Raw genomic sequence first — 18,819 nt, forward strand, 5'->3', positions numbered from 1 at the left:
ATTAGGACGTGATGCACACCTTGGTTGTTTAGGATGATCCATGTTTTTGTTATGTTGTTTTTAAAACGACATATAAATGTGGGATCAATTTCTGGAAATTTCTGCCAATTCATATAGAAGTTACTTAAATAGGTGTGTTAGGAAGTTATAAAAGAATGGAAAAAAAAAACAATTAACAAAAGTTGTAACCTGTTCAGATAACTTTGCTATTGTGAAGGAGTATTCCAATTCACTGTGACAAAGTTTTCCTATCAAAGCCATATGCAATTGGTGGTAGTTGTTGTTGGGGTAGAAAATGAGACTTCAATATTTGTGATTTATCTTCACAACTTGAGGAATCATATTTAAAGGGAAATGCATAGGATACCATAGTTGAATAGTCCCCCCAAATATTGTTAAATATTGTGCATAGGATTCCATTTTTAATAGGAGGGATACATAGTGCATGGGACCCTAATAATGAAAAATATAGTACAACGCATTGCATGTGAAAACTGGTTGGACCGGATATGCGGTGATGGTAAGAGACAGAGAATATATTCTGTAACACCCCTTACTAACCCCGCGGCAATTTAAAACAATTATTCAGAGTACATGAAACAAGGGTGCCACAATTCATAATAATTAAACATCATTCAGTCATGTCATGCATTCACTGAGGTAATCATCATAATTTAAAACGGTTCATGTTAACACAGCGGAAATTTATCAAAAACGGACTAAGTTTAACATCTTCAAAACTTATCCTTCAAAACATCAAAACATAACTAGAGTCATAATCATAAACTCTAAACAATCGCGTCCCCAGTGTTACAACTATTAGAGCATGACACCTGACGCTACTAAAACACTGACTCATGAGCTAATCCTCACCGAGTCGAACAGCCGCTATCCTCAATCTGAAAATGACAACATGTCAGGGTGAGTCTCATCATAATTAACAAATGTTATAAGGTTATAAAGCCATAACACATCACAGTTGTATCATTCACCCAATTGTTTCATAAACAGACATTCACAACAAGCAAACCAAAATCAATACATCATTAATATTTACAACACTGGAATACATCAAATCATGTTATAAATTATGCATATGTATGAACTGACACTATGCATGTGGTACCAATCATCATCAAATGGGAATAACCCATGACCGATCCAACATCGTCCAAGATACGGCCCTGCCAGCACAGATTCCACACGATGGGAATCATGCCCTTCACTGATCCAACACACCCTTATGGATACAGTATCATCAATGAGCATGAATGAATGCAACATATACAACATACTTCTACTATCATCATCATCAATCATCAACATCATCATCATCATTCAAGTATGTTCATATATATTAACATCATTCAATTGCAATTCCATAATCATCATACACAAAACATACACGTATTTGCATCAATCATCATACTCAACAAGAATAGCATACATGTATTTTCATCATTCTAAAAACCAATCAATCATCATCATATAGATTATCCTACAAGGTTCGTTTAGCTCAAAACGGCGCATCAAACGGACCAACGGTTAAAAAGTTATGCATCTTTGAACTTTTAAAATATCTCAAAACACCAACAGCACGCGGCGCCATCACCCGTTCGCGGCGCGCACTGAGCGTCCCAAAATTCATTGGCTCTCTGCCAAGCTGTTCGCGGCACAAACATCCACACGCGGCGCGAAACGAGAAAAAGTTACGCCTTCGCGGCGCGAACACAGGTACGCGGCGCGACCTGAGCGTATCACAACTTCCTGGCATTCTGCCCACCTGTTCGCGGCGCCACCCTGTGCACGCGGCGCGAACCGGTAATTTCAAAAACCTCAACCTGCAGAAAATAGCATTCTATGCATTCCAAACACACTCAAACCATACCAGTACGAATCTAGAGAAATAGAATGCACAAACAACACAAAATACGTCTCATAGTACACCAATTACACATCAATTGAGACCATAACAACACAGACATCATAGATTCAAACATAGAGATCAAACATTATACAATTGACTCAATCCCTAAACCTATCATATGACTCAATCGACCCGAATTCCACATCTATTCAGTATTATCAACCCCTAACCCGATAATAGATGATAATCAGATAAGTCCCCCCTTACCTTAGACAAATTCTTGATTCTTGGTCTCTCCCTCTACCGTTCTCCTTCACGTTCCTCGTTCCTCAGACTTCTGTTCTTTCACGTTCTTTCTTTCATCCCAATTCCAATTATTTTATGAAAATAATAATAATATTAGTAAAGGGCCTTCCTATATCACATCCCCCCCCCCTTTTACTATTTCCCAAATGGCCCAAATGCCATAAACCATTATTTATTTATTATTTTCACAAAATCCTTAATAATTCTAATTATTAATTCAATATTCTTGATTAAATTAATATTAAAATTATACGGGCGTTACAACTCTCCCCCACTAAAAGAGTTTTCGTCCTCGAAAACATACCTCAGGTAAAGAGCTCTGGATACGAATCCTTCATCTGGCTCTCTAACTCCCAGGTAACATTTCCTTCAGCTGGTCCTCCCCAAGCTACTCTGACTAAAGCTATTTCCTTGCCTCGCAATTGCTTCAGTCTTCTATCTTCAATCCTCACAGGTAACGTTTCAACCGTTAAGTTGTCTTTCACCTGTACATCATCCACTTGGATCACGTGGGACGGATTCGAAATGTATTTCCTCAATTGAGACACATGAAATACATCATGCAAGTTAGCAAGCATCGGCGGTAACGCAATACGATATGCCACTTCTCCCACTCTTTCTGAAATTTGGAATGGTCCAATAAAACGCGGAGTCAACTTCTTTGACTTCAAAGCTCGACCAATACCCGTCATAGGAGTAACCTTCATAAACACATGATCTCCCTCTTGAAACTCAAGTGTCTTCCTCCTCTTATCATAATAACTCTTTTGACGACTCTGAGAAGCTTTCATCTTCTCTTGAATCATCTTAATCTTCTCTGTAGTCTGTTGTACAATTTCTGGTCCAATCACAGCACTCTCACCAGCTTCGTACCAACACAATGGAGTTCTACACCTCCTACCATACAATGCCTCAAACGGAGCCATACCTATACTCGAATGATAGCTGTTGTTGTAGGTAAATTCAATCAAAGGCAGATAACTATCCCAAGCACCTCCTTTTTCTAATACACAAGCACGTAATAAATCTTCTAACGACTGAATCGTCCTCTCCGTCTGTCCATCAGTCCGCGGATGATAAGCAGAACTCAGTCTCAGCTTAGTACCCAAAGCTTTCTGCAAACCTTCCCAGAACTTAGACGTAAATCTCGGATCTCTGTCTGACACGATACTCGAAGGAATACCATGCAGACTAACTATCTTCTCAATATATAATTGAGCCAGCTTCTCCATCGGATAATCCATTCTTACCGGTATGAAATGTGCAGACTTTGTCAATCTGTCCACCACAACCCAGATAGCTTCACAATTCTTAACAGTTCTCGGCAAACCCGAAATAAAATCCATCGATATGCTATCCCACTTCCACTCAGGAATAAACATCGGTTGCATAAATCCAGATGGCTTTTGATGTTCCACCTTTGACTTCTGACAAGTCAAACAAGAATACACAAACTCAGCAATTTCTTTCTTCATTCCAGGCCACCAAAATAGCTTTCTCAAATCATGATACATCTTGGTAGCACCAGGATGAATACTTAATCCACTACGGTGTCCTTCTTCTAAAATATTTCTTCGGATTTCAGCAACATCCGGAACACAAACTCTGTTTCCAAACCTCAGTATACCATTCTCGTCAACTCTGAATTCACCGCTCTTGCCTTGGTTAATCAAAGTCAACTTGTCGACTAATTCGACATCAGCCTTTTGGCCCTCTCTGATCTCTTCAAGAATACCACTGGTTAGCTTCAGCATACCCAACTTAACACTAGTAGGAGTACCTTCACATACCAAACTCAAGTCTCTGAATTGTTCAATCAAATCCAATTCCTTCACCATTAGCATAGACATATGCAAAGTCTTCCTACTTAAAGCATCCGCAACTACGTTTGCCTTACCCGGATGGTAATTCAAACTAAAATCATAGTCTTTAAGGAATTCCAACCACCTTCTCTGCCTCATATTCAGTTCCTTCTGGTCAAAGAGATATTTCAGACTCTTATGATCACTGAACACTTCAAATCTCGACCCATACAAATAATGTCGCCACAACTTCAAGACAAAAACCACCGCTGCCAACTCCAAATCATGAGTCGGATAATTCCTTTCATGCACTTTGAGTTGTCTCGACGCGTACGCGACCACTTGTTGGTTCTGCATCAATACTCCACCTAAACCCATCAGCGAAGCATCACAATAAACCACAAATGATTCTGTCGGATTCGGCAAAATCAAAATAGGAGCACTAGTCAACCTCTTCTTCAGCTCTTGGAATCCTTCCTCGCATTTTACATCCCAAATGAAAGCCTGACCCTTTCTGGTTAATTTAGTTAACGGCAATGCTAACTTTGAAAATCCTTCAATAAACTTCCTGTAGTAACCTGCAAGGCCAAGAAAACTACGAATCTCTGACACTGACTTCGGAGCTTCCCACTGAGACACAGCTTCTATCTTTGTAGGATCAACAACAATACCATTCTTAGAAATCACATGTCCCAGAAAACCAACTTCCTCTAACCAGAATTCACACTTCGACAGTTTGGCAAAAAGTTGCTTCTCTTTCAACAGCTCTAACACAGTTCTGAGATGTTCTGCATGTTCTTCCTTACTCTTAGAATATATTAGGATATCATCTATAAACACTACCACGAACTTATCGAGATAAGGATGAAATATCCTATTCATATACTCCATAAATACACCAGGTGCGTTAGTAACTCCAAACGGCATTACCGAATACTCGTAATGTCCATACCTTGTCCTGAAAGCGGTCTTCTGAATATCATCGTCTTTCACACGAATCTGGTGATACCCAGACCTCAGATCAATCTTACTAAACACACATGCTCCAACCAACTGATCCATCAAATCATCAATCCTCGGCAAGGGATACCGATTCTTGATAGTAACCTTGTTCAATTGTCTGTAATCCACACACAGCCTCATTGAACCCTCCTTCTTCTTCACTAGCAACACAGGTGCACCCCACGGAGAGACACTAGGACGAATGAATTTCTTCTCCAGTAATTCTTCCAACTGCTTCTTCAGTTCTGTCAGCTCAGACGGGGACATACGGTATGGTGCCATTGACACTGGGCTAGTTCCCGGAATTAAATCAATAGAAAACTCCACTTCTCTTTCCGGTGGTAATTCATTCACTTCTTCCGGAAAAACTTCTGGGAATTCACACACCACAGGTAATTCGCTACTCGCCACTTTTTCTTTCACATTCATCAATGCGAACAACATAAACACTGTTGCACCATCCTTGATAGCTTCACCCACTTGTCTAGTCGTCATCTCCAGATCATCAGAATGAACTTCTTCAGGAAAGATTACTGTCTTCGAAAAACAGTTGATGTGAACACGGTTAAATTCTAACCAGTTCATCCCCAGGATTACATCGAGTTGTTTCAATGGAAGGCACACTAAGTCCATCCCGAATTCCCTACCAAAAATATCAACCGGACAATTCAAGCATGCAGACGAAGTAGTTACTGACCCCGACGCTGGAGTATCAATAACCATACTTCCATTTATTTCAGATATTTCCAAATTCAACCTCTCAGCACAATCCAAAGAAATAAAAGAATGAGTTGCTCCAGTATCAATAATCGCAACTAAAGGTGTGCCATGAATAAAACACGTACCTTTAATTAGTCTATCCTCCGGAGTGGTTTCCGATCCAGACAAAGCAAAGACCTTCCCTCCAGCTTGGTTCTTCTTCGGTTTAGGACACTGTGGGCTAATGTGACCCTCCTCACCACAATTGTAACAAGTCACAATCTTCTTCTTACAATCAGCGGCAACATGCCCCACCTCTTCACACTTGAAGCACTTCTTCTGATTCAGCTTGCACTCATTCCTACGGTGCCCGACCTCACCACAGTTATAGCACCTGACAAAAGCACTGGAGTCTCCCCCACTAGGCTTCTTCCAACCACCAGTCTTTGGATTACCTCTACCATATGGCTTACCCTTATCCATAGGCTTCTTCCCTTTCCTGTCAACTAACTCGCGAGAGTGAGATGACTTCAGCTTGAGATTATCTTCCTCGAAGATTCTACTACAGTCCACCAAGTCTACAAATCTTCGGATTCTCTGATATCTGATACCCTGTTTAATCTCATCGCGGAGACCGTTCTCGAACTTGACGCACTTCGAGAATTCATTAGCTTCATCATTGTTGTAGTGGACGTAGTACTTTGCCAACTCAACGAACTTCGAAGCGTACTCTGGTACTGTCATGCTACCTTGAACTAGTTCCAGAAATTCAATTTCCTTTCGACCCCTTACGTCTTCAGGAAAGTACCTTCTCAAAAACTCTCTCTTGAACACAGCCCAAGAAATAGCCACACCATCAGCTTCCAGTTCAGTCCTGGTAGTCAGCCACCAGTCGTCAGCCTCTTCAGACAACATGTGAGTACCATACCTCACTTTTAGATCCTCACCACAATCGATGACTCTGAAGATTCTCTCGATCTCCTTAAGCCACTTCTGAGCACCTTCAGGATCATGCGTGCCCTTGAACAATGGAGGATTATTCCTCTGAAAATTGTTCAGGTGCCTGTCAGCACCGATCGCAGCTCCATTGGCATTTCCTCCCAGCACACCAGCAATCATGCCCAGAGCCTCAGCGATAGCATCATCGTTTCTTCCTCCTCTTCCAGCCATTGTTCTGCTTAAATCACAACCAATTTAATCAGAACAGAAGTATCGACAGTTAACTCTTACTAGTCGCATACACAGGAAAGCAAAACTGACACTAAGACTCTGGTCATAACAACCGACCAGGCTCTGATACCACTATTGTAACACCCCTTACTAACCCCACGGCAATTTAAAACAATTATTCAGAGTACATGAAACAAGGGTGCCACAATTCATAATAATTAAACATCATTCAGTCATGTCATGCATTCACTGAGGTAATCATCATAATTTAAAACGGTTCATGTTAACACAGCGGAAATTTATCAAAAACGGACTAAGTTTAACATCTTCAAAACTTATCCTTCAAAACATCAAAACATAACTAGAGTCATAATCATAAACTCTAAACAATCGCGTCCCCAGTGTTACAACTATTAGAGCATGACACCTGACGGTACTAAAACACTGACTCATGAGCTAATCTTCACCGAGTCGAACAGCCGCTATCCTCAATCTGAAAATGACAACATGTAAGGGTGAGTCTCATCATAATTAACAAATGTTATAAGGTTATAAAGCCATAACACATCACAGTTGTATCATTCACCCAATTGTTTCATAAACAGACATTCGCAACAAGCAAACCAAAATCAATACATCATTAATATTTACAACACTGGAATACATCCAATCATGTTATAAATTATGCATATGTATGAACTGACACTATGCATGTGGTACCAATCATCATCAAATGGGAATAATCCATGACCGATCCAACATCGTCCAAGATACGGCCCTGCCAGCACAGATTCCACACGATGGGAATCATGCCCTTCACTGATCCAACACACCCTTATGGATACAGTATCATCAATGAGCATGAATGAATGCAACATATACAACATACTTCTACTATCATCATCATCATCAATCATCAACATCATCATCATCATTCAAGTATGTTCATATATATTAACATCATTCAATTGCAATTCCATAATCATCATACACAAAACATACACGTATTTGCATCAATCATCATACTCAACAAGAATAGCATACATGTATTTTCATCATTCTAAAAACCAATCAATCATCATCATATAGATTATCCTACAAGGTTCGTTTAGCTCAAAACGGCGCATCAAACGGACCAACGGTTAAAAAGTTATGCATCTTTGAACTTTTAAAATATCTCAAAACACCAACAGCACGCGGCGCCATCACCCGTTCGCGGAGCGCACTGAGCGTCCCAAAATTCATTGGCTCTCTGCCAAGCTGTTCGCGGCGCAAACATCCACACGCGGCGCGAAACGAGAAAAAGTTACGCCTTCGCGGCGCGAACACAGGTACGCGGCGCGACCTGAGCGTATCACAACTTCCTGGCATTCTGCCCACCTGTTCGCGGCGCCACCCTGTGCACGCGGCGCGAACCGGTAATTTCAGAAACCCCAACCTGCAGAAAACAGCATTCTATGCATTCCAAACACACCCAAACCATACCAGTACGAATCTAAAGAAATAGAATGCACAAACAACACAAAATACGTCTCATAATACACCAATTACACATCAATTGAGACCATAACAACGCAGACATCATAGATTCAAACATAGAGATCAAACATCATACAATTGACTCAATCCCTAAACCTATCATATGACTCAATCGACCCGATTTCCACATCTATTCAGTATTATCAACCCCTAACCCGATAATAGATGATAATCAGATAAGTCCACCCTTACCTTAGACAAATTCTTGATTCTTGGTCTCTCCCTCTACCGTTCTCCTTCACGTTCCTCGTTCCTCAGACTTCTGTTCTTTCACGTTCTTTCTTTCTTCCCAATTCCAATTATTTTATGAAAATAATAATAATATTAGTAAAGGGCCTTCCTATATCACACCCCCCCCCCCTTTTACTATTTCCCACATGGCCCAAATGCCATAAACCATTATTTATTTATTATTTTCACAAAATCCTTAATAATTCTAATTATTAATTCAATATTCTTGATTAAATTAATATTAAAATTATACGGGCGTTACATATTCCATTAGCATGTGATATGTTGTGGGCCTATTTTGCATAGAAGTTATTGTAAATATAATAAAAAACTTGCTGGCAGAATATATTCCAACAGGATGTGACCATGTGCTGCCAATAAAGAGTCCCACGTGAAAGTAAATTTGGAAAGAAACAAAGGATGCATTATTGAAAACCTTATGATAAAGAAAAAAATGGATTCTACACCCAAGCGGAAGAAAACAGGAGACAAATGAATTGGTCTAGAGATTATGAAAACAAAGGAATATGAATGTTGGCTAAGATGAAGTTTCAAGCTTTGCTATGGCGAGAAGCATTGAAATTCATAGTGTAGTCTCAGGTAAAACAGTTATATTGTTTTGATTATAATGGCTTGGTTAGTGATGATAATTGGAAATTGATTGTATTTCTAGAGGTAAAAATAATACTTTTTGTTCCGGTTGTATGTTTTGGTAGGTGTTTGTAGGTTTGTATTTTTTTATCTAATTGACATATTTATTGCAAATGAAGAGCAAAACAAACATAGATTCAAAATATAAAATAATGTTGGCAATGATATTGCTACATATAGAACATAACAGTTAAGTGTTTGTGTTCAAAAATGTTGGGATCCTCTGTCTATTGGATGATCTGCACAGGAAGGTAGGTTTTATTAGAATGCAAAATATGGTAATTTAAAGTATATATAAACGACAGTATGTATAGTATAGAAAATGTTATCAACAATTAGTGATAAATATAAACTGGAAAAAAGATATATACGTACCGTCTAAATGTTGTTAAAAACTTCCTTATATACAACATTACATGTTGAAAGCTTTGGAATGTTTTTATCATCATGTATCAATATCTTGATACCTTTTTTAGTTGTAACTCGTGAAACGGCAACATAAATTTGTCCATGTGTGAAAACATCCCGAGGTATATAGAGTCCAACCCAATCCAACGATTGGCCTTGTGATTTGTTAATGGTCATGGCGTAGGCTACAATAACCGGAAATTGACGTCTCGATAACTTGAATGGCCAAGGAGATTGAGACGGGGACATATCCATTCGCGGGATATATATAACCTTCCCATTATTGTTATCACCCATCAACTTGGCCTCAAGCACATGAGCAGCCATATTAGTTACTATAAGCCTTGTCCCATTACATTGACCTTGGGATTGATCAATGTTTCGCATAAGCATGATTGGTGTTCCAACCTTTAACTTTAAGTGATGGTTGGGTAGGCCAGAAGTTCTTAAAGAGCTGAGGAATTCTGGGCTAAGCACCTGAAGAATGTTGCTGTCATGGATTTCTGATCGATCAACTGAGTTAGAGATGTAGTAATCTCTTATTTCCCCTATAAAATTATCCATTAGAAAAGATATAACAATCTAAAGTGGAAGCAAGAATGGGCCTATAATTAATGCAAAATTTTACCTGGTATCATCGCAAGGATATGGTCATTGATATTGTCAACAATGTCCAAAGTGGAAGCAAGAATGGCCCTATTTTTTAGATAATCACACGATTGGTAACAATTTAAGAAATCAGGATATGTACTCTCCACGATGGCTAGAATAGGGTCATCGAAGTCTGTAATTAACAGTTCGGGCGGGATGTCAATGTTAGCATAACCGTCGTTAGGTTCTGAAATTCTTCCCTCTCCTATCTTTAAAAGCCAATCTGAAAAATCCGCAATTTCCTTTTTATCTTCTTCAGTTGATCCGGAGGATAGACGCATGTTTTTTGTCAAATTCAAGACTTTAACATAATGCCAAATGTAAGAAGCGTTAATTGCTGAATGGACAATGTCAGAACGGCTTCCTCCGGGTACAATGGGTAATATCTGACGAAAATCCCCACCAAAAATCACAACCTTCCCTCCGAAAATAGTTTCGGAGTTACCGTAATTACTCCTGACATCCTTCAAAGTTCTGTCCAGCGTTTCAAAATAATATTTGTGTGCCATTGGTGCCTCGTCCCATATAATTAGCTTTGCCTCCCTTAGAAGACCAGCGCTAGGGTCATTGAAATTAATTTTGCAAGTTGAGTTCTCGAGACATGGAACTGGCAACTTGAACTTTGAATGAGCTGTACGACCCCCTGGCAACAAAAGAGATGCTATCCCACTTGTTGCAACAGTAAGACAAATCTCATGCTTAAATCTCAATGCACTTGCAAGTGTTCTCCACATATATGTCTTACCGGTTCCGCCATAACCGTGCAGGAAGAAGACACCACCTTGTTGTTTGTTAACGGCATCCATGATTTGGTCGTAAATCTTCCTCTGTTCATCTTGTTAACACCATAATAACAAACAGTATAAAATGACATACATGCGTAAATGATACTTGTTGACATTTGTTTATATAAGCATGTAAATTAGTAATAAGAAATATGTTAATCTTAGATTTCATTACCAGTGAGACATTTGAATAGGTTATCAAATTCCGCCTTCATGTCCTGGATATTGTACTGTCTTTCATCGTATATAAGCCGGTTTCCCAGTTGTTGAATAACATAGTCATTCGGATAAGGAATGGGCTTGAAATCATGTAGGGTACGATGGTTCAGTTGCAGCATTTTTTCGTTCTCTATCAATGTCAGCTGCTGGATTGCGTCATCCGGTAATGTTAAATCTGTGGTCCGTAGAAAAAAGGCGCCGTTGTAGTAAGATCACAACAATATGTTACATTATACGTAAAATTGTTATTGTATTACGTGGTAGTTAAGAATATAAATAGCATGGGATGTTAAAGTTAGTGTACCTGGATCGTTGGCAATTAGTTTTTGCTCGTACAAGAGACCATCGGACAATATAATCCATGATTCTTTCCATACATGGGCAGGACGGTTTACAGCACCTGATAGGAGCATAACAACAAACAGCTTTCTAAGATAATGACATGTCCCCCAAGCACTTGCCTCCTTTAACGCACATATGTATTCTCGATCATCATCTAAGAATCCCATTGCAAAGCATGCTTCTCGAAAGGTGTCATATTGTGTTTCACCGACCTTCCTGATATCTTCATAGCAAGTTGGTCCCTTAGCCACCGTCAACATCATTCGCAAATAGAAAAGTTCCCCGGTTGTCGGTGGAACCCACACCAAACGTCCGATAGTGAACCCTATTTTTCGTGGCTTCCACAATCTGTTTCTCTTAACATAAACAAACTTTGTAACAAATTCACCGTATGTTAATGACTGGGCTTCCTCATATGTTGCATTTGCTACCAGCCAAGACGTGAACATAGATTCTGTTACGCTTGCACTCTCTAAGACATGCTCCATTTGTTCACAATCTTTATAATAGACAGCCTTTTCACCAATGAGATGGAAAAACATTCGCTCAACAGCAGGTTTCCTCCCATGAACCTTGTATGAAACTATTCGCCAACACGCCTCACTCGGAGAAACATACCTACAATCGAGATATTGTTTGATCTCATCTACACATTCATGCTGTAGTCCGGTGTTTAACTTAGAAGCAACCACACTTGCACCGATTCTGTCATATCCTTTGTGAACGTATTTGAATAGATACTTGATAGAAGTGCATTGGTTACACCATTCCATATTAATATGTGCTTGATATTTCAACAATAACCGAGTGTTATAGGGGACCACATTTCTATTATCCAACCTAATATTATTTTTTGTAATTACATGGGTGTTGGATCTTGTTCTATATAATGGATAACCTTCAGCATTAAAAACTGTATCTTCGATGAAATTTTTTGGATAATATTTAGAACATTGCTGATTTCTCATACATTGTGAATTAGGCCGCGAAAGACCGCACGGTCCATGTATCATATGTGATTTTACCAATGCGTATAAAGCAGGATGAAGTGCAGGATCAGGAATCTCGGCACAAATGATGTTATCAATGTCGGACGGTGTTGGATACTTGCTTTGGGGGTGCAAGAAGATCAAAATGTGGGCATGGGGTAAGCCTCGCTTTTGAAACTCAATTGTATACATAACTGCATAAATAAGTTATAAAGAATTGGTAAATATGAATAATAAAGAATAGTGAAGAGTTAGAAACATAGTGGGGGGAAAAAACTTACATGCCAAAACTTTCCCAAGAATACGTTTTTTTGTTAAATCAACCATAAGCTCTTTAAACTTGATGTTGAAAACTTTGGCAACAATGTCAGGCCTATCATGAGGTTTTAAATTTTTCGGGGACAGCAACCGTGTAATCTCAGGCCAATTTGGGTTGCATGTGAAGGTGATAAACAAATCTGGGAACCCCAATCTGCTTGAAATTGCCATACCGTCGAAGTAAAGTTGATCCATGTATCGTTTGCTACCCACAAAAGAAGATGGTAGAACAACACGTTTACCTTGTTTGTTACCTGGATTCTGGTCTCCTTGCTCACACCTTCGTTGCAAATTATTGTATTTTCTGACCCTTAACTTGGATTGATTTTTTCGCAACCAATTGAGACGTTCTGATTCCATCATAGCGTAACCATCAACCAAAAATTGTTGGAAAAGTTTCCTTGAGTACAATAATGTTTTAGGTTCATCTGTGCGTTCTTGGAGACGAAAACACAGTCAATCCTTGATAGATTGCCTGTTCTTCCTTGTAACAGTTGTCTCATCTTGATACTTGTGAAGGATATTATTCCGGTATCCATCTTCACCGTAGCAAAAAATCAATGGGTATTGATATGAAAGATAACTTGGATTGAACTCATCTATTATTCGTAATTTACCACTCCGGTATTGGACCACAATGTCTCTCATTTCACCTGTGTCAACATCTCCAACAATAAGGGCAGCAACTTCCGCAACGGTTGGCATATTATACACACGACCATCGTCATGTCTGTCACTGATAAGTTTCAGCCTCAATTCGACGTATGGATTGGCCTTAAACATATCATGTGCCATTCGAAACGCTTTGGCAAGAACATTAACTTCATCTAACATACTCTTTAACTTTGCTACAATAGATGTTTCAATAGATGTATTGTCCCTGAAATACATAATAGCAAACATAGTGTTATTTGTTTAAGTAATCGTATAAACACTTAGGTATATTTAGGAGAGGAAACCTCATTACTTGAAACAACGCATTCTATTTGTAATCTCGTGGTCAGTGTCGTAAATGTACAATTGGGCATATTGTGGTAGTGCACCCTGTGGTGGTATAAGACTGCCTATCCAGTGACATGTTTGACCGTGTAGGCGCATCGTTGGAGGACCTCCTCCCTTGGGAATCTTGGTGTCAAATTTCATTCCCGGAGATGTAAACGAAAACATTGCATTGTATGTTCGTATATTGGCTTGAAAGTTTTTGCTCTCAGGATCAGTTTTGTGATGAAGTAGCTTTTCTAACAATAACGGTGGTTGTTTCATGTAGGGTAAAACAATTTTACCGCTCCTGCAACAGAATTCGAATTTTGGAACAGTAGTATGTTTTCTCATATTCTTGCGCTCTGCATACCACATGCAAGCTTGGCAAATTAAACATTCCCACACAGGGTCACCAATATCAGAATAAGCTGCAGAAAATAAAATATTTATTGATTTCAAACGGGTAGCAATTTACGCGGATATTATGTCAAGAGAAGTTAAATAGCAACTTACACTGGTTGTGTTGATCATGAATATCATCAGGTTCTACGGAGTCATCTGAATCAGAGTTGTGTCCAAATGAGTCGCAATCTTCAGAATCTCCATTGGTATCATCGGAGGAATAATCTGTTCTACTTACATTAGGATTAGGAGGAGATAAATATTTTGGGTTTGATATTTTAGGAGAAGTGTGGGAATTGTTAAGAGCAGCAGGGGTTGTAATTAGTAGTTGATTTTGGGTGAATTTTTGCCGCTTGCCGATGTTTGATGATTCACCTATATGGAACGATGGAGATGTCTCCACATTGTTGAAACGGCTGAACAGATTCACCCCATTGCCGGCAAGAATTCTTGATCTTTTTTTGTTTTGTAAAATGGAAACATGGTGTTGAGATGGTAGAGTGTGGGAATCGTTATAGATAGTAGGCTGGAGAGGAGATCTTGTTGCAGTGTCCCTGGAAGAGGCAGCGAATGTCCCAGCAGTAGGTGTTGATGTTGGCTGGTTTTCTTTGTTATGGCCATGGTTAGAGAGTTTATTTTTTGACAACAAAATCCTCCTCCTTTTTCTTGCAAGAGTTGTAGTGGAATCATTAGCATCAAAGGGGTTGCCATCCATTGAAAGTCACTTAGTTGAAATGAAGAAGTTGATTGTATGAAGTGTAGTTTAAACCAACAAATGGATGGACCTTGATTATATTTGAAAACAGAACAATTCTTACATATCAATGATTTGAACAAAGGAGGGAACTAATTGTTCCTTCATCAAAATAAAAAGAGAGGGAAACAGGATGTCATTTTAAAAAAAGCTGGGAAAATTTCAAATTTGAAATAAGGGCACATATGAATAATAATATAAAACAATTCAGAATATCCTCTACATAAGAAAACAAAATAAGAAAAAAAAATAAAAAAAAGTAGGTCAAGATTATAGGCAGTAGGAGGTTGTACTTTATCATATTTTAGGGAATTATTGTGCAGGTTTCAAGCCTAAATCGATGGAAGTGAGACATGAAAGGGGGCTACCTTTACACAAAAGCCAAAAGCAAATCAATTGACTCAAGTAAGTGTCTAATCAATGATTATTTAAATAAGTATGTTGTACTACTTGATAAAAAAGTATAAGTATTTGTAATAGAACATAAAACTATGTTTCCTCATTTAATATTCCTTATTAAGTTAGTATGTAGTTTTTATTGACGTAGTTTCCAGTTTGTTGTTAGGCAGAAGTAAAGTAGCAAAATGTGAGGCTGTTTAAGTACTTTATCATATTACTCATATACTATATATAAAAGCTATAAAGTTTGATGATGATATAAAGAGAAATTTGGCTGTCTCATTTAAACAAACATTTGTTTCATTCATGTAATAAAACAACCAAATAATGCAGTCGAGTAACGATGTTAAAATGATCGGACAGTAGTATAATACAGAAAGCATACGTTATATTGATTTCACAGTAGTATGATACCGTAACATTCGTTAGATTGATCGAACAGTAGTCGAATAATAATATAATATTACAACAAAATATGTAGTTTCCAAATAGAATCCTTACATAAAATGACCCAAAATAATAGCAGCCATGACAATATTATCAACTATTTTTCAATCTTCACTAATTTCCTAGTGATCCTGGTTGGTTTCTTAAGTTTAGTCGAAGACAAATCTCCTTCGCTGTGTGTTGCATGACTTGTAGATTCAATGGATGGATCCGGGTTCTGTCTTTTTGCCGTAGGTGTGACCGGTTCACCGTGCAATTTGGAAGTAATTTCAGGATCCTGCAGTTAAAAAGAAGTGAGAAAGAAGTACATTGATGGCGGTAAATAAGTGTAATTTGTATAGGGCTCAAAACCACACCGTAACAATGTCGGAATCATCAACAGGAACAGCCTCATCAACACTCTCCTTGATCTATAAACAAAAATGAATAAAAGAAAATCAGAAATAAAACTCGACATGTATTCAACTAAGTTAGAAGAAAATGTTAGACACAGTGCAAGACAAATGTTACATGGTTCACAGGGGCGGAAAGCTGTTGTGAATTAACTGTACTTGCATCCACCCATTCAGCTTTTAGTTGATCCATAATAGGTTTATCTTTCACTAACATGATGACAGAGCAATTAGACCAATCTGGTTGCCACTTGACTTTGAAGGCAAGTTCCTGATCCAGGAGCTTGTCAAGTGCCACCGGAAAATCGAGGGGATCAAATATTCCAGCCTACATAAAAATGAATATATACACCATGAGTTATTATATGCAGTGTTGAACCAGTATGTTTTAAAAATCATTAGTGATATTTTTGTTGGTACCTGAAACATTGTTTCGCGCATATGAGCAGTCGACACTTCCAATAGTTCCTCACTCTCCTTGTCCCACAAAACAAACTTGCATTTTGTACCAGCATGAAGAACACCCACCTCTATTTTATACCTAAGTTTGTACCCTTAAAAATGTAAGTTCACATTTCACAGATAAAGTTGGTGTGAAAATTAGTTGATCAAATAAATAATTGGCGTTTATACCTGAATATGGCAGTTTCAGTGTCATGTCCCTTTACACACTTGTAGGGAGGTTTATCACCAGTGACTTTATTTGGGCATTCATGACATGCCTGGTAGTACCAGCCATATTTTGAGGCAAAGATTTTTGTAATTGTAGCAACCGTAGCACAAAAAGTAGTCTGAGTTTACAAAAGGGTGGTTAACGGAAAATCAAATATAATAAGAGTTAGACTATATATGCTTAAAAAAAATGAAAGATTACTACGTCTTTGAGTTTAACTATTTGCTAAAGAGGAAGAAGAACAGCATTAGACAACAATTTTTAGGTAGGTGATTGGCGAGAAGTGTATGAGTTTTGCGACCTGCCCTGAGACTGCTGACTGCGAAGGCCCGAGACAGCCATTATAGTATCTTGTGTAAGCCTGAAAACCAAAATAACATAGTCAGAGTTAATTATGAAGGATGATACCAAGTGCAGGATATTGTAATAAACCAAGTGAGTACATTTTGGCGAATTGTTTGATTGTCTCCGTGTCTTCATTAATAGCCACTTTGGTGACATTGTAAGTGTTGGTAACAGATAGTGGATATTTGCCTGAAAACACAAAATAAGTTAATAACAATATCTACTTGAAAACATAAAACACACTTTATCAACCGTAGGAACCAGTATGGGAGTAATATATACCAAAAGCTTCTTTGACTTTTGTATATTGAATCAGAATCACAACCGGAATGGTAGTATCGACCTGCTGTTCAACGTAGTTGATAAACTGCACCGCGTACGCCTCCCATAACGTAACCGTTATAGTGTTGTTGCTACAAAAATGCACATTTAAACTACGATATCAGACAAAATATAAGATATAAAGGGCTACCATTAAGATGTATGAAAGGTAACAAACAAACTTTCAACCTCAAGTCGCGAATGACAAAGTTGACCTGTTGCTTTTTACTTCCAACCTGGGCCTGTGTGTACCCAATTTCATCAACCACTCCGATAACATCTGTATAAGTCATTGGCAAAACGTGCATCAGGTTAAACGAAATATCACATGCAGAGTGCAACATAGAAGATGAGATTGTCCCAAAACGTAAATAGAGTTTGACCTAAAAGTTGATCTTTATTCCATTTCCCAGTTAAAATATCAAGAAAAGGAGTGAGTCTACAAGCCTTTTCCTGAATCTGATGCACGTTTCTATCCCCAACTTTGGTCCCACTAGTAAAATTAAGGAGGTACTTGTGAGCAGAAGGTTTGAACAGCAGATCATTCAGCTGAACTTGGAAGTTTGTAATAGTGTAAGTATCATTAACAACAAAGAGCGAATCAAAACTCTGCCTATACACGGGAGGTACGATAACATGGATATCACTTCCCTATCAAAACCAAAACAAACAAAATCCATCAATATCAAATAAACCATAAAATATAGACTACAGGCAACGATAAATAATAAAAAAATATACTCTTTAACACCTCCCTACAACCAAATATAAACCTATTTGAATGAAGACACACTGTTTGAAAAAATAAAATATGAATACAAAATCTTCGTCATTAACACCTCCCAACAACCCAATGTTAACCTTCCAAAACCAAATATAATGTATGAAAATATAGAAAAGATTTTTTCTTTACCCACCTCCCTATGGGGGTCACCCCAGCGAAAATCCCATTTTACCCCGCTTCGGAAATGCATTTCCGAAATATTTTTTTTTCTAAATTTTTCCAGACTTCGGAAGTGCATTTCCGAAAAAATCCCAAAAATTGAGATTTTGACTAATTCGGAGATGCATCTCCGAAACAACAAAAAAAATCTAAAAAAATCCCAAAAATTAATTTTAGGATATT

At 38.3% G+C, this 18,819-nt stretch overlaps 3 protein-coding genes and 1 long non-coding RNA gene across 4 annotated transcripts; all 4 read right to left on the minus strand.

Annotated features, from left to right (window-relative positions):
* Positions 1-9,645: 9,645 nt before the first annotated feature.
* On the minus strand, positions 9,646-13,339 carry LOC131632898 (uncharacterized). Its single transcript, XM_058903618.1, has 5 exons — positions 12,943-13,339; positions 11,635-12,855; positions 11,287-11,505; positions 10,304-11,161; positions 9,646-10,223 (listed from the first exon to the last, which is right to left on the minus strand). The coding sequence occupies exons 1-5, from the start codon at positions 13,337-13,339 to the stop codon at positions 9,646-9,648; spliced, it is 3,273 nt and encodes a 1,090-aa protein (XP_058759601.1).
* Positions 13,340-13,435: 96 nt separating this feature from the next.
* LOC131632899 (uncharacterized) lies at positions 13,436-15,077 on the minus strand. The gene is made up of 3 exons (XM_058903619.1): positions 14,474-15,077; positions 13,947-14,388; positions 13,436-13,859 (listed from the first exon to the last, which is right to left on the minus strand). Exons 1-3 carry the CDS (start codon positions 15,075-15,077, stop codon positions 13,436-13,438), a joined length of 1,470 nt encoding a protein of 489 aa, XP_058759602.1.
* Positions 15,078-15,944: 867 nt separating this feature from the next.
* On the minus strand, positions 15,945-16,549 carry LOC131632896 (uncharacterized). The gene is made up of 3 exons (XM_058903616.1): positions 16,473-16,549; positions 16,319-16,372; positions 15,945-16,239 (listed from the first exon to the last, which is right to left on the minus strand). Exons 1-3 carry the CDS (start codon positions 16,545-16,547, stop codon positions 16,060-16,062), a joined length of 309 nt encoding a protein of 102 aa, XP_058759599.1. The 5' UTR covers positions 16,548-16,549; the 3' UTR covers positions 15,945-16,059.
* Positions 16,550-17,691: 1,142 nt separating this feature from the next.
* Positions 17,692-18,170, minus strand: LOC131632908 (uncharacterized). Its single transcript, XR_009293172.1, has 3 exons — positions 18,077-18,170; positions 17,883-17,973; positions 17,692-17,785 (listed from the first exon to the last, which is right to left on the minus strand). It is a non-coding gene; the product is annotated as an uncharacterized LOC131632908 (long non-coding RNA).
* Positions 18,171-18,819: the final 649 nt, after the last annotated feature.

The sequence above is a fragment of the Vicia villosa genome, unplaced genomic scaffold, assembly GCF_029867415.1.
Source record: "Vicia villosa cultivar HV-30 ecotype Madison, WI unplaced genomic scaffold, Vvil1.0 ctg.001049F_1_1, whole genome shotgun sequence".
NCBI lineage: Eukaryota > Viridiplantae > Streptophyta > Magnoliopsida > Fabales > Fabaceae > Vicia > Vicia villosa.

What these genes read in the sequence shown, in the direction of transcription:
- LOC131632898 (XM_058903618.1), bottom strand. Translation starts at nt 13,339, where the DNA reads ATGGAATCAGAACGTCTCAATTGGTTGCGAAAAAATCAATCCAAGTTA. An exon ending in ACTAATTGCCAACGATCCAG is followed by an intron (nt 11,506 to 11,634) that starts GTACACTAACTT and finishes TACGGACCACAG; the next exon opens with ATTTAACATTACCGGATGAC. An exon ending in TATCCTTGCGATGATACCAG is followed by an intron (nt 10,224 to 10,303) that starts GTAAAATTTTGC and finishes ATAATTTTATAG; the next exon opens with GGGAAATAAGAGATTACTAC.
- LOC131632899 (XM_058903619.1), bottom strand. Translation starts at nt 15,077, where the DNA reads ATGGATGGCAACCCCTTTGATGCTAATGATTCCACTACAACTCTTGCA. An exon ending in TCATGATCAACACAACCAGT is followed by an intron (nt 14,389 to 14,473) that starts GTAAGTTGCTAT and finishes TATTTTCTGCAG; the next exon opens with CTTATTCTGATATTGGTGAC. An exon ending in AATAGAATGCGTTGTTTCAA is followed by an intron (nt 13,860 to 13,946) that starts GTAATGAGGTTT and finishes TATGTATTTCAG; the next exon opens with GGACAATACATCTATTGAAA.
- LOC131632896 (XM_058903616.1), bottom strand. Translation starts at nt 16,547, where the DNA reads ATGGATCAACTAAAAGCTGAATGGGTGGATGCAAGTACAGTTAATTCA. An exon ending in TTTCCGCCCCTGTGAACCAT is followed by an intron (nt 16,373 to 16,472) that starts GTAACATTTGTC and finishes TTTTGTTTATAG; the next exon opens with ATCAAGGAGAGTGTTGATGA. An exon ending in ATGATTCCGACATTGTTACG is followed by an intron (nt 16,240 to 16,318) that starts GTGTGGTTTTGA and finishes TTTTAACTGCAG; the next exon opens with GATCCTGAAATTACTTCCAA.